Raw genomic sequence first — 16,094 nt, 5'->3', positions numbered from 1 at the left:
CTAACTCTAGTGTAAGCACATAGTTGTAACTGTAAATTTTATGCAGAATTATATTAAATAAGGAAATTATATTAGTACAACCAGTTTCAATCATAATGAAACTAATATAGATATAGCTTTGTTACTTTTAAATAAGGAAATAAATAAACTCTCATACATAATACAAAGATTCAAATCCTGTGTAAGCACATAGTTGTAAGTGTAAATTTTATGCAGAATTAGTCAAGCAATCGTGTGTAGATAGAAAAGAAAAACATCTCACAGAGAGGCTCACACAAGACCTCGAGTTTCTAATTAAAGGAGGCACCATTCTATTATCATCACGACTCAGGCACAAGAGTAATTTAAATCTTTGTTATAGGAACATTTAGCACTATCCAGCCGCAGTGTGCGAAGAATGATTGGCTGGATACTCCGAGAAAATAATGAGACAGATATATAAAATTACATTAATCAATATAACAGAACAAAACATGCAAGGGAATGATAAACTCGAAATTTCCTTTCAATCCAGTGAGTAAAGAGGGCGAAATAACCAAAGTGTTGAGAAACCTTATAGGACTAGTAGGTAAATCGGCTAGACAATGATAATCAAAAGAAGAAGCATGACAAGATCAGAAATAAGAGAAATTCCAGGTGTATACGATATATTAAAGTCGAATCAACACATAAGATTGATAACATTCATGTATTCGAGAGTGCGAGAATCAATCATACATAGAAACCACATAAAAATTGTAGTAAATGTTTCAGGGCACAAAACCCACATAAGTTACTATAACCTTCATTTGAGAATATAAGCATGCATACATTAAATAGAGCGATATTTCGAGTAAATAGCCGAGCTTAAACCCAATACTGGGTATGTTCTATACAAAAAGAACCAACATAATAATTACTCAAAATCCTGGAAATCATTAGATTGTAGGAATTTAGCTCAGACATACAATGTCTTTGGAGTAAACAAAATTAGGTTACCACTCTGTGGCTAACCATCATCATACAGTAAGGCCACGAATAACACTTAAGACATTCATAGTGTAGCTTCAAGCCATGATTTGACAGCAGGAAACACCCAGAAACCATCGGAGAAAGATTTCCAACTGTAATCCTAGATCAGTGGAACTTCTGTGTACTAATAAGCAATGAACAACCATAGCCACCAAGAAAAAAAAATGAGATCCATACCGTGAGTTTAGGAATGAAAAAATTCAAAAGAGGTGCTACTATAACTAAGGAAACATAACATACCTGTTTCCACTGAAATTATTGTTCGATAAATCCACCCATGCAACTTGGTTATTTCCCAATAGATCCTCCGCCATGCCATGTATTGTCCTTATTGTAGGCAGCACAGAGATTACATTGAAAACACAAATTCTCTCGTTGTAAAAAATGCTCCAAAACCATAAAAGAGAAACAGAAGCCGCGTGAGAGTCTACAAAAATAACTGGAAGTCGTTACCATCGCTAATAAAACCGCTGTCATCAGTAACCCTCTTCATAGCAGAAAAATCGAAGTCTACCCTCTTCCGGGACCTTAGAGGTTTGCTTTTGCTTTTCACAGATATATATGGTTGTTCATGGAAACAAGATCAAAAGGAAGTCTTAAACGACAAAGTAAGATACATTATTTGTGGATTTGATAATAGCTAACATTCCCGAGATACAGTACCCCCACTTCAGCCTTATATATCACCAACAACTTGCAACTTTAGTGAAAACAAAAAAAAAACATATATAACAAACGCCTACCTTCAATAGTATTGATCATAAGATCAACAGAAACTCTACCCAAATGTGACAAGTTCCCTGCTAGATACACAGTTACAGAGAATTGAATATGAGCAAACATGGAAACCTTTGAAACAATCTGCAACAGAATTTGAATTTTGTATGAAAACTTAGTTTGGCATACCAGTCTGTTGTACCTCCTGGAGAACGTTGATGTCAAAACCACTTGAGAATATGCTTCCATTACCTAACAATGCCAAAACAGAGACATAGACATGAAATCATCTCGATTTTTGAACAGAAGCATTTACATCTCTCTATATATATGAATATATATAAAGATTTATAACACCATTGAACATTTAGTACAGTTTCCATCCCTTCTGCAAAGTTGCATACCAGTGACAACAATGGCCTTCACATCATTTCTCCTCATTGCTTTGTCATATTTTTCTTTCAAGCCTGCAAGAATTGTAAATAAAACCAATTGAATGGTTACTACAGATATTAAGTTAAATGGTAACACATATGCGAATGCATTACTTACACCCAGATATCAACACACAAATGCGTATGTCATTAAGCCTTCTCTTTCAATGAACATAAAATTATGACGTAGTCAACTACTTACTGGACAGTAATATGATGAATTTGGTAAGGTTGACCTATGATTTCGAATTGGTATGTGCAAATTAGTAGGCCTTGGAGGATTGGTTTGCATTTTATAATCATTTTAATTTGACCTTATCTGTCCTATCCTCATATGGCAGAGCTGATATCAGTTTGCTGCTGCCATGATGCCCTTTATTTCCAGCCACAGCACAGTTTCTTTACTGCTGAAGCATTTCTCAGTTTCAATTTGCCTACTGGTGCATGTGATGCTGTTTGCAAGGCATAGGAAAATAAACCTTTTCTGCCACTCCCATGCCATTGCTGACTTGTTGTGGCCCATCAAGGGTGCTCTTGCTGGCTGGGGTCTGATGGACTTGAGTTGTCTCAAATCTGCATATCCTGTGGGGATGTGGTGTTTCCCCTCACACCCCTTCAACATTTTATAGGTAACTCAAAGCCAGACTGCGCAGTATGTAAACTGGCCATGGCAAATCATTAAAAGTACTTCTCGTTTTAAAATCATTACGGGATGAATCGATGTTCTTTGTTTTTATCACAAAACACTATGGATGTTTGAATTAGCTGTCCCTTTAATATCATTTTCCAAATCTGAAACGGTTAATATATGGTGTTGTTCAAACTCAACATGAACCATTAATAGTATCAAACCCTAATAAGTTATTGATCATGCAGTATCAAGATGGGGAGAACGGGATTACTGTGATATTAAGTAGAAAACAAGGAGAATGTCCCAAATTTGTTTCACCTGCTTTTACTGTAATGCTGTGCATAGCTCATTCTTCTTTCTATTCTAGTTCCCTTCCTGAATGAAACAAACTCTTTTACATTTCCAAAGTTTGTGTAGAAGGTGAAGTTCAGTATAGCTGATGAACTTGAGCAACAATGTAATGAAAGAAATTAGATTCCAAAAGCTTGAAAAACAGAAAGGATTGAGGCATGAACAAGTGAAGAAGACAAAAAGTCCATCAACAAAGCGGTCACTAGAAAGAAAAACATAATTATAGTTTATTTGGAATCCATCAACAAAGTACCATCAACTAATCTTCCACATGCCCAATTTTGACTTCTCTTACTAAACTCCATGGCTGAACTTGGCATTTAGCATGTTAAGTACGTTCTTTATCCATGTTAAAAGCGAGAAATGACAAATGATGGATAAATTTAGACATAAGGAATAGCTTCTTCTTAAAAGAGGAAATAAATTCTGGTAATCCAAAAAACCTCGGTACATTGCACAGAAAAGATTATCTCCATATGATTAAGAAAACATTGGCAGTCGGTTTGTGGTGCAGGACAGATCAGTGGGAGTTATATTACAACTGCTCCAAAATCATTCTCAGTTCATTCTATGTGAGAAACCCTAAAACGATGAGTCCCAGAACCCCATCGGAGGGTTTCTATTAAAGAAAAACAACAATAAAACTGGAAATGCTTGGGGTCCATAATAAAAGTGAGACCATACCTGGAGAGCTTCGCGTAGGGGCTCAGATGGGGTTCTGAACAACATTGCTAGCTCTAGTTTGCACAAAACCACCCGTGAGAGCCCGCAAGGAGTCCCATACTGAGGGTTTCACCGGCAAATGGAACGGAAGCCCACGGGTTCGAGTCCCGGAGATTGGAATTGAGAGTACAGGGACACGATGAGGTTGATGAGGTTACAGCGGGTTGAATGATTAGTGTTTAAAGCTTCAATGTACCGGCAATTAAAGAAAGCAGTCCATCCTGCGGGAACCGCCCGCATTGAACCCCAGCCGCAACCTGCAAAAAACCCATCGACACGTTTAAATCTTTAACCATTATCGTTATCAATAAACAGACAAAATAATAACTAAAGCAGCTCCTGCGGTACGAAGAGCATTCGACCTCACAAATCAAAACGATAGCTCTACCTCAGAAATTAAACCGACAGCTCAACTTCCGATTGATCTTTTGCAGAATTTAGAAAAAGAAAATGCCAAACCGACAAAGAAACTTGCATTTTCTGCCGCCAAAGCCAAAGAATTGTACGAGGAGCAGAGCTGACAGCAAATAAAACCAAAAATCAAGCCCTGCGAACTGCAGAGCGACGACGGCCTCAATTCCGCGGAATTCACCGGTAAATCCAGCGGTTTATCCGCACACCGTAAAACGGAGGAGCAAAAACAGAGCCAGCTATACTGTAAGTGCGCACATTATCTCTTTGCCTCCGCTGAAGGTAGCCATCCAAATGGTTTATCAATTAATTTTGTAATGTTCCAGATGTGCCATATCCCTTTCCACTGTCCACCGCCGCCCACTCCCAACGAAAACATCGGAAAAATTACGGGAATTCATGCTGCTTATGCGAACGAAGCCGTTGCAGAGGGAATTGAAACGATGGAGCGAACGAAGCCGTTGCAGAGGGAATTGAAACGATGGAGCGATCGACCAGGTGTCAGCCTGAGAATCAAGGGTGAACCAACACTAAGCAAATGCCCAATCCGCCAAGTGTCAGCTTCAGAAGGAGAAGGACGACGAAAGGCCCCTTTCAAAGGAAGGCCTATCGGCCTAAACATATAAAACATGCATAGAAAAATAAACGTTGAACTTATACCCAACTAAACATGCATAAAAATAGTAACCAATCCAAATTAATTAATTTTAAAAAATCAACAAAATTCCACCGGTGTGCAATTTATGAAAGACTGAAACCCCTTTTATATATAAGATTAGCATTGTAATCAACCACCCTTTTCAATGGCAAACACTTTATTTAGATTAAAAAAAACATAGATCTTAAGAAAAATTCTTTAAGCCCTAAAACCAATAACTAATATTCACATGGATCATTTATGGTATGCTTCACGAATGGAAACACTCCTTTATATACAATGTTCATTATAAAATCAACCACCCCTTCTAGATACGCTAACAATGCTCAAGCAACTTTAATTAACTTCGAGCTAAAAATTAGAGGAGTCTAGTCCCAATATTGATGCGAGTAAATAATAGAGACAATTTTGCATGCACATGTTCTGGTTTCATAATAAAGTATATATAAATTTAATATGTTTTATTTTTAAAAATAATTTAAATAAAATTGATTGAGATTATTTTAAAAATAATTTAAATGATAATAACTAATCACATATAAATATTATTATACTATTTAAAAATGATATAGAATAATATAACTTTTAGAGTTACATAATCTAATAAACTATATATATATATATATATATATATATATTTAATTCAACATTATAATTTTACATAATTTAGAAGAATAGAAACAAAAGCTCTTTAATTACATATTCATAGACTATAAATAATTTTTGCTAAATTATAAAAAGATGGGGAGATAGAACCTATAATTGGTCATGCTAATTCCCAATAGGTCACAACTCAATTCCTTGTATCCACAATAATCCATAAAACCCTCTCATGCATTATCAACTCCAAGGGTTCATAGCATCAACTCCTAAGACCCTTCCAAAACCTTATAACCCCAATGCAACATCACTAGCACTAATTGTGATTTTTCAAGGAAACTCAGGCTTTAACATGGGACAAATTCAAAAGGAAACCCATGTTGTGTATGATAAGTAAACATACATCAACATAATGAAACCAAAGGAATGACATAAATAAGAATCAAAGAGGAAATGCATACTTTGTTATGTGTCCAAGTCTAACAATTCCAACACTAATGCATACCTTGTTATGTGTCTAAGCCCAACAATTCTAACCCAATGGCAAACACCACTGCCAATTTTCGAGCAATAAGAATGAAGAATGAAAACCAATAGGGGTATGAGAACCCCACACATAATTTTTTGAAAAAATAAAAGCCACAACAAAATTGTCAACAAGTCATTTGCTATGTTAGTGTTATTTTTGCAATGCATCTTTTCTGAAAGCATACAACTTGTATTAATTGTTTGCAAGCTACCACTATCTCCTCCAGTGTGATAACTATCCCTTTTCTCTCTGATGGGCATATTCTATTACTATATATAGGAGACTCTTATGTACCTTTTATACAATAGATATAACAGATTAAACAAACTTTCTAGTAGAATATTTTATTTTTGTTTTGTAATTGTTTGTTAGTTCCTAAATAACATTTTAAATGTTTTCGTGGTAAGAACTCTGCAAACCCTTCCTCTCTTTTTTTTTTTTAAATAATTGCACTTTATGTAGATGGTGGTAAGAACTCTGCAAACCCTTCCTCTCTTTTTTTTAATTATAAATAATTGCACTTTATGTAGATGTAGATGGAGTTTAGCAAAAAACAAAGCTTTCGTACCATGTTCTTGCATCACTTGTATTCCAACCTATAACAAGTTCAAAGAGAAATTTTGTAAATATTGATGCTATTGAATAATATAGAGAACATGTGTGGGATTTATAAGTAGTTGAAAACTATCAAATTTAAGTTATACAAAACTATTATGCTTTGTATTTAAAATTATCTTGAACAAAACCACTAAATTGAACATGATCAAGACCAAAACATCTTGAAATGTTATCGAGTACTACAAGTATTCAATTACCATAACCCAATTAAGCATCTTTGACTCAAGAAAGATGAACCCACTCTCAACATTGTAATCATACAAAATTCAAAGTAGCAGAAACCAAGGATTCTCATTGGAAAATTCAACAATAAAAAGAAATTATCATGCAATTATAGGAGGAGAGAGGAATAGAGCCCACAATGGTCATCCAAAGCTCTAAAAGGTCACAACCTTAATCCCTTTTAGCCACAATAGTACAAAAAACCCTTCTATGCTTCCCAAACCAAAGGGGGCCACAAGGCCAACTCTTAAATCCATGAGTAAACTAACAGAAGGACAAAAACAAGATTCAAAAAGGAAATTCATACCTTGTTATGTGTCCAAGGACAACAATTCCAAGCTAATGGAAACAAACCAACACTAGTTTGCCACTATATTTAAAGCTAAGATGAAAACCAATAAGGATATGAAAACTTTGCATAATCATTTGAAAAGATAACACTCCTTTATGAAATTGCCAAAAACCCCATGTTACACCAAAGACTAAAAAACACAACCAAATAAGACAATAACTTCACCATAATAACCAAATTCTAAATTCAACCACAATGATTAAGTAAAAACAAAACTTAAGTTAAACACAAGCCAGCAACTATAATGCAAACTTAGACTACCTTGTAATTGTCAAAAACATGTCAAACTATATCAAGACAAGTAAAAACCACATCACCATCTTACATCCACTCCATAAGAAATACCAACATAAAAATTAACAAAGCGCATGATAAATAACTCAAAAAAAATTAAAAAAACATAAAGAACACCATGTCACCAATACCATAAAAATATTTTCTATAATAACAATATAGAATAACACCCAACATCATCTAACATTGAAAGAAAAATGCAAAGATCACTTTCAATATAAACGTAACAAATCCACATGAGAAACTCACTTTGAAATTTCTAAAATTAGAATAATATAATATATTTAAATACATGTGATAATATGAATCTATTTAAAATTATTTATATGGAAGAGACAAATCATCAAAACCAATGAACAAAACTTGTTTTTTTTTAATCTAGGATAATCAGTAACTGGTGAGAGTTAATGAACAAAATTTGTTACTCATACGTTCTAAATGCATATTAGAACACTTTACTTTCTAATTGAAAATATCAATAGAAAAACCAATAACAAGTTATATGTAACGTGATATGAAGCATTTAAAAGTGAAATCATAGATAACTTAAGTTGCAAAGACAAAGCATAATAATTGATATGCACAAACGCTACAAGCGACACTAAGAGTGCTAATTATATCTAAGCTAAAGTCTTGATTTATTTAGGAGTGCAAGTACAATAACCTCTATGGCCTTACACAACCATCCATTGGATCCGACCAAACATACATATAATATGATATTGTGAACTTATCGGACACCACTTGGAGGGACTACTGCTATTAAGAAGTTTATATTGAATCAAGTGTGGTAGTTGCAAGTATCGCATTGGCATTTTGACCTTCACTAGCAGTTGTTCTCCTGAGATACATCTCCACTATGTTTGTTAACATCAAATCCAAAATATATTCAATTATCATATCATCTTAAAATCTTAAAAACATAATTTATAACACAACTTATACAAATAACGTAGTACCTTATCTCATAGTTGGTCTCTATAATACTGTCTGTTTAGAATCCATTCTTATCGTTGTGGAACAAAACAGTTCAAATATGAAACAATATTAGTCCTAACACACTCGAACTTAGATATGCAACATGAAATTGGAAAAGATGTTGATAAGAATTGAGATGAAAACAACTAAAAATGGAATAGACAACATACGAGCATTGGGTTTTGTCCATGCCGTTACAATTTGCGCCATCGCTCGACATGTTGGCAAAAATTTTGATGAAGAGTCAACTACAAACGACTACACTAGGAAGTTCTAAGTTATCAGATACCACAACATGCTTATCAATCTATACACACCCACTCATATGTATAGGGCTAACCACCATCGGAAAGAAATTAAGGTGGGTCACTGACGAGAAGTATGGAATCTCAACCTTGGGAAGTGTATCATGGACACATATCGACTATGACAAATTCAAGAAACATCGTAGAGTGACGCAGTCATGTATGTATGCCATGTTTAGCCCCAATCTTGACTTGGATAATGGATATATTGTTGAGAAAACAAGTGCAATGTAGTTTAACACTTAATTCCTCTTCTTGATAATTACTTGTGAATAATGGATGTCTTATTATTACTTCTTATGTATTCTTCATCAAGAAATCATATAAATGTTCAAAACATAAAGATCAAAATGAGATAAGAGACACCAAAAATTAGGCCAAAGGCCAGGGCAAGATCCACAAGGGGAAAACCTATTAATCCTTCTGTTATAGAATCATATCAAAATGAGAGATATCCAAGACCAAACTGCCACAAAGATACCAAGTCAAACCCTCCTCTAAGTCTCCTCCAAAAGTCAAAGTCAACACTAGTCAAACTTCTTCAAAATCTGGTCAAACTCAAAATTCTGATCCTGTAGTAGAGGTTGAATTTTGGCCTATAATTAGCTCTAGAAATTTGGCCCTATTCAATAGAAATTTCATCACATGTGTGAGTTGCAATAGGGTAGAAACTTCAATTTTCTTCTTGTGTCTTGACTTCCTTCTCTCTCCTTTGACTTCAACCTTCTTTCTTCTTTGTTAGGTGCAAAAGATACTATATGATGTGATGAATGAATGAAATCTTCAAGAGTTCAAAAGTGCTCTTATATATATAGTTGTCCAACAAGGTCAAATAGGTGCCACTAGGCCTACTTTTCCAATGAGGGCCGACTTGGTCATCTTGTGGGCTTATGACTCAAAAATAAAATTCAAATTCCTTTTCTTACAAATATCCAAATGGGACATCACTCAAATAAATTTTATTTTGACTCTTTTGGCTCTAAGCATGAAGAACATGCTTTGACAAAAATATAATAAATCCATCAATGATAAAAAATTGATATTATGAAGATTGAACCTAGTTATAACTTCAACACTCCCTCTTAACTAGGGAGGTATTCATAATGACTCAACAAGATAATCCCAAGTTGAAATATTCATATAAAAAAGGATCCATATTGATAAGCATCATTTTAAACATCATCATTCGCAATGTCGAGAGACATTCAATAGGACACCATAATCGCTTCGTTGAGGCACATACTCCACCTAGGTTCACCAAAGTATATTTTCCTCCGTATGACAATTTCATAATCCGATGTCACAATCCTTGGCACAATGAAATGTCAGTCCTCTGGACCATTATTATACCATATCAACGTATTTAACTTATGGTTGTTAGTCCTTGTTACAATACATGTCTCAAGAATGTCGATCCATGATTCTTATCCAATCTACCATTCTCCCTATTCATGATCATGTACTAGACTTACGGTTGTTAGTCCTAGCCATAGTACATGACACATGGAGAACAAGGTGTCCATCCTCACTCCCTCTCAATTTGGGAGGAGATATCCACCATCTTAAGCTTGTCTAAAAAATACTCAAGCTCTCTCTCAGAAAGGGACTTCATCAATACATCAACTACATGTTTATCAGTGGATATATATTGTAGCTTCACGACTCTATCATGTACCATGTTTTGAATGTAGTGATAATTATTTATAATGTGCTTTAATCTCACATGAAATATTGGGTTCTCTGACAACTTTATGCAGCGTTGATTATGACAACATATTATGGTCGAATCTAATATTCATTCAAACAAACCAACAAGCAATTTATGGAGCCAAATAATTAATTGGCTGCCATATATTCAACTTCAGTAGTACTTAGAGCAACTGAATCTTGTTTTATGCTCATCCAATAAACCATAGAGGATCCAAAACAAAAACAACCACCAATAGTAATTTTCCCATCATCAACACTGTCTGCCCAATCAGAATCAGTGTAACCTAATAATCGAATCTCATTTCCTGCAACATATCTCAAATAATGATGTATTGTTCCACAAAGATATCTCAAGGTGCATTTTGTTTCTATCCAATAATCATGTTTTGGGTCCATTTGAAACTGACTTAGAGTATTTACAAAGAAACATATATCTGTTCAAGTGTTCACTAAATACATCGGAGAAACAATCAGATGTTGGTACAATGATGGATCAACAAGATTTGAATTTTAACTTCTCAACTTCTTCAAATTGGTGATCATTGGTGTTTCCATTGGTTTACAATCCATCATCCCAAATTTCTATAGAATCTTGATCACATATTTTCCTTGACCAAGAAATATTTCGTTGGGTTTCTACCAAACTTCAAGTCCCAGATAATAGTGCATTAATCCAAGATCCTTCATGTTGAATTCAGTTGCTAGTTCCTTCTTGCATTGATGAATAAGATGCTCCACACCTGTTATTAATAGGTCATCCACATATAGAAATATGATCACTAGTTCATTCTTTACTACCTTGATTTGGACGTGTAGTATTTTTTACAAAACCAAGCGTTATTAAATAGGCATCTAAATGAGCATACCATGAGATGTCGGTGGCTATGAAATAAGTTTGGTATTTACTCTCCATTGTTTTAATGCCCATGGTTTATATTTAATATTACACATACATGCATTTTTCAATGTATTATTATATATTTTGTGAGAATCTTGAATTACATTGGTCAACATTTCATTTGAAATGTTGGTCTAGGTGTTGCTTTGACATATTGTTATTTAAGATTTGTATGGTTTATGATTGTTGATTTTTTGGCCAAATATTGTGGGTCACACTAGCTCAATCAATATTGTCAATATTATAGTGGTTGTTTTAGTAAGTGACTTATCACTTCAAGGATTTGTTGTCTTTTTAAAAAAAGAAGGCATCTTTTGAATGCTTTTTTACTATTTTCAAAAGAAGGTAACTTATCATATTAATATCCAAGTTGTTATTTCCATCAACACAAACTACCAAGATGAGAAATTCATAGTTTTTTTGCAATAATTTATTGCCTTGAGCCAACTTCAAAAGTCAACTCATGCATCTTATTTTCAGTTTACTTGGCCAACTCCTTCCCCGATAAGGGTAACACCAAAAAACAATCTTACCTTGGGATTGTCCTCGGAATACACTCTAATAATGTTTATGATTCTTGATACCAATGGCATCTCCTGAATTATTTTTGGAAGTATTTGTTGGCCCTTCTCTTGTTTTGGGATAGTCTTTCGTTCCTTGGGTTATGCATTAATTCCATGAATGCTCATTAGTGTCAAATGTTCAGAAATATTTGAACTTGTTCAAGTTTTTGGATTCTTATCACTATTGTTTGATTTATTCATATTATATTGTTATCTCCTCTCCTCGCCATTTTTATGTTATTGGCACTTGGATTTAAACAATTTTTAATAGGCATGTTCTTCTTTCCTGCATTCCTTATATTGTCCCAAAGGTTCCATTCCGTTTTCCATCTCGAGGGTTATATTAAGAGCTTCTTGATATGACTTAAGTCTAATTCCTTCAATGTGTTATTATATGGTATGCCAAAGACCTATGATGAACTTATTGATTTGCATAAATTCTGAGAATTGATACTTTGAAGTTGCCACATAGTTCCTTCACCCGAGAACCATAATTTTGGATTATTTCCCTCATAACTATCTAGCTCCTCTGAGATTAGAAAAAAATAAAGATTTTTTCATCAAGATACTTGTAATCTTCCTAAAATTTGTTGACCACTTGGTCCTAATTCTTAAAGGATAGTTTCTTATTAGTCTTTCGAAACCTAATATGTGTGACATTCTGTAGAACAACTTTAAATGTTACTCATTTAATAAAGGGGCCCACTTCCTGGTATACCTTCCAAAAATTGTTGTGTGGACAAATTATCTTTGTGTGTTCCATGTTTAATCAAAGGTAAGCATGTTGTAAATACCATGATGACAGTAGGTTCAACTTTTATTCACTTCTCTTCCTCATTATATTTCTCTATACATTGGCCTTTGATCATATTAAGAGTTTTCATTGTACTTCTTATGATACTAAGTAGATTCATCTAGCAAATCCTTTTGAGATTCAAATTTTTTCTGTAACTTCCATTCATTCTTAGACTTGATTTTGTCTAGAGCAACTTTAATGGTGTTTGGTAATTGGTTTTCTTTGTCTCTTCCAAACATTCTATAATTCATTATGTTGTACTCTCCCTCTCGGTTTGATTCGGGCTAGATTTTCTCACACTTTGAACATTACTCTTCAATGCCATAATTCTGAAGAGTTACTTTTAGCTCATTTTTTCATACCTATTCTAGGATTTCCCCCCATAACTTCCATAGGAGTTTATTAATATAGTATGATTTATTGTCCACTATTTTCTCACAAGTTAGTTGAATTCTCCCAAATATGGGTCTAAAATAAACACCAACCTCTAAACAATCAAAACAATAGAATTGATTTCTCGATCATGTGAGTCACTTAACATAATATAACTATTTGTGACCAAAAGTTTCATGTGATTTCTTATTATGTAGATCAAATAACCATTGATTGATTCTAAAAACCTATTCAAATGAAATGCATGATACTATAAATCAACCAGTGAGCACTAATATCAAGTGTGATAATGCAATAACCACTATAACTAAGAACTCTACAAACAATAGTGTAAATATGTAATAAATGGTATTGTAGGGAATCAATTGAAAGATTAAGAATCAACCAAGCATGTGTATTTCATCCATGATGTGTGTCTGTGTCATAAAATTGTTAACTCTAAGAGATAAACCAATTATAACACTATAGGATGCAATACTTAAGTGCCACATCAATGTACATACCAATAGCATGTAGTTTATACATGGTATTCCTTTTTCCCTAGTGTCTCCTATATACAATGCTACACTCAGCCAATGCCTAGCTAGCACATGGAAATTGACACACATGTATCATCACCACATGGGTCATGTCAAAACCTGACATATTAACCACTCCTTGTATCCGTATCTGAGATCTTCCTTAAGTCACCATTATAATAACTTATGGATATCCTAATATCTGATACATTTAGATTCTCTTGTCTTTGAAGACATTCAAAGCTAGGAATATTGCAAGTATCCTTCTTACCTTCAAGCCAATCTTTAGATATTCAGGTTCCTAGATATCATTGATCCATCTGTAGCCTCCAAGCTTCTGGATACATTTGGGAAATCCAAACATTTAAATCTAAGGAAACAAATGATTCCATTATACAACATGACATTCTACATCATTCAAATGTTTGCCTCCATGTGATGTTAACACATACCTAACCATAGAGTCTGTGAATGTCCATGTGGGCTCCATGTAATTTCCACGTGGACTACTACATAGGCATCTGACAACTAACATTTGGGTGTTGTTTAAAATCCATTTACCACTTCTTTTGGACGCCTAGAGATCTAAATCTTTATAGACCACTCAACTGACATTCATATTTGGGTTCTTGAAAACGGTCTCTTTATAATGGTTCTTAGATGCTTGAGAACTCAAATCTACTGCAATATTAACATTTAGGTTCCTCATGCTCAAAGTTTCACCATGTCTAGGGTTCTTTCATATGGGACATCCAACATCCAACCTTTTGGAAAGGAGTCCTCTACAAGGATTTACAAATGTCTGGATATCTGATCTCCCCGCTTCTCTGTACCTAACAAAAACTTGGTGTCGATTTCCATTTACACACTTAACAAATCTTTTGATTTATCATCTGAAATCTAGCTAATTAGAATAAGGCAACTTGTGAATTGTTGCAGATGTCTGTATATTTGAATATTCAAACATCCAAAGAATTTATTCTCTACTCCTTAGTAATTCATACTTAAGCCCTGGTATCCAGATATCTAGAGTCTCTCATACCTAACAGAATTCCACACTTAACCTCTTTTCCCATTGGCCCTGGGTCATGCTCCTCCTGATCCAATCCATGTGACCAAGGGATGGGGCTAAACCTCTAATATCCAATGTTTGAACATCCACTATACAACCTCGAAATTGAAAACTTCCACTATGCTTCTAAGCATGTCGTAAGGACTGAAAAAGACTGCAATAAGGCATTAGTCTTCCAAGAAAAATTATAAGACACATAAGTCGTTTTTAGCTTTGACAGGATTTTAAACTTTAATATTAAACTTGCATGCTCAAGGGAAGGAATACAAGGTGGCCAAAAGAAAAGTCTACATCTTGACCAAAACTAAGATGAGATTCTTATTTGTATTTTAGGCTACAAACTCCAACTTCAAACTCCAAAAACTTATGAACATAAAATGCAACAATTTGGCTTAACACTTGAGGAACACATGGCCCTCCAACTCCTCAAACATGGCCTTAAACCCCCTTTCCCGGGACTCTAATCAAGGAATCCTCAAAATCTTCTCACTTCGATTCAGGGATACAACATAGTTGTTCAACCCCACTACTAGTTTAGCAATGGTCGGTCATATTAATAGAAGCATGAAGAGCCTTAAGCTCAAATCCATTTTTGAATTTTAATTCACAAAATTATATATCTCATATTCATTATAGATAACATATTCTAAGGATTACTTTTACATAAAACATTCATTATTACATCAAATGAGCTCTTGCAAAATATATGTGCTAGTTATCCCTACATTATCTGTCTTAATTATAGATTACAAAATTTGGGGATTAAAAAGGGTGTTGTAGATTTCGTAATCAATATGTATAATATACAATCTCAAAATGTTGACCATCATGATTGTTCCTCAAGGTCTCACATACTATAATAGCAAAAACAAAAAGTGTGACACTAAACTTCTAGTGATAGAGTCTTTTTAAAGCTAAACATTATTTGATATGGTAAACTTTGGTCACTAGGTCAAAACCCCACCTTTTAGTTAACTTTGTTTAGTCAATCTTAGTTACATTACATTTCCCAATAATAATGGATACTAATTACAAAAGAGACACACTCACACCCAACAAAATTTAGCTTGAAAACTAAGACAAGGTGTTGTGTGAGGCATAGCAACATTCATCGGGTTGATCCAAAGGGAAGGATCTCTTATGAAATAAGTAAGGACGCAGGTAGAAGTAGAATTAAGGGTTAAAACCACATTTTTCCTCTTGGAGTATCAGGTAAAAGTACTTCTAATTAGTTGACTACAACTTAGCCTAAATTCTATTTTTAGTGTTAAATCATTAAATTGGAAAAGCATGAAGCCATCAAGTAAGGG

General features: G+C 34.1%; 1 protein-coding gene across 2 annotated transcripts; it reads right to left on the bottom strand.

Annotated features, from left to right (window-relative positions):
- Positions 1-768: 768 nt before the first annotated feature.
- Positions 769-4,795, bottom strand: LOC149207507 (uncharacterized). 2 transcript variants are annotated; one of them, XM_089395759.1, is made up of 7 exons: positions 4,343-4,795; positions 3,829-4,124; positions 2,133-2,195; positions 1,918-1,980; positions 1,755-1,811; positions 1,252-1,438; positions 769-1,128 (listed from the first exon to the last, which is right to left on the bottom strand). In XM_089395759.1, the coding sequence occupies exons 3-7, from the start codon at positions 2,167-2,169 to the stop codon at positions 1,047-1,049; spliced, it is 426 nt and encodes a 141-aa protein (XP_089251885.1). In that variant the 5' UTR covers positions 2,170-2,195; positions 3,829-4,124; positions 4,343-4,795; the 3' UTR covers positions 769-1,046. The 2 variants fall into 2 exon arrangements, with proteins under 2 accessions (XP_089251885.1, XP_089251884.1); XM_089395758.1 differs by having other exon boundaries at positions 4,256-4,785.
- Positions 4,796-16,094: the final 11,299 nt, after the last annotated feature.

The sequence above is a fragment of the Pinus tabuliformis genome, chromosome 1_2 (genome assembly GCF_031772625.1).
Source record: "Pinus tabuliformis cultivar Carrire ecotype Pingquan chromosome 1_2, CPIR1, whole genome shotgun sequence".
NCBI lineage: Eukaryota > Viridiplantae > Streptophyta > Pinopsida > Pinales > Pinaceae > Pinus > Pinus tabuliformis.
The sequence above is the reverse complement of the archived record's forward strand: the minus strand, read 5'-3'. Positions and strand labels throughout refer to the sequence as shown.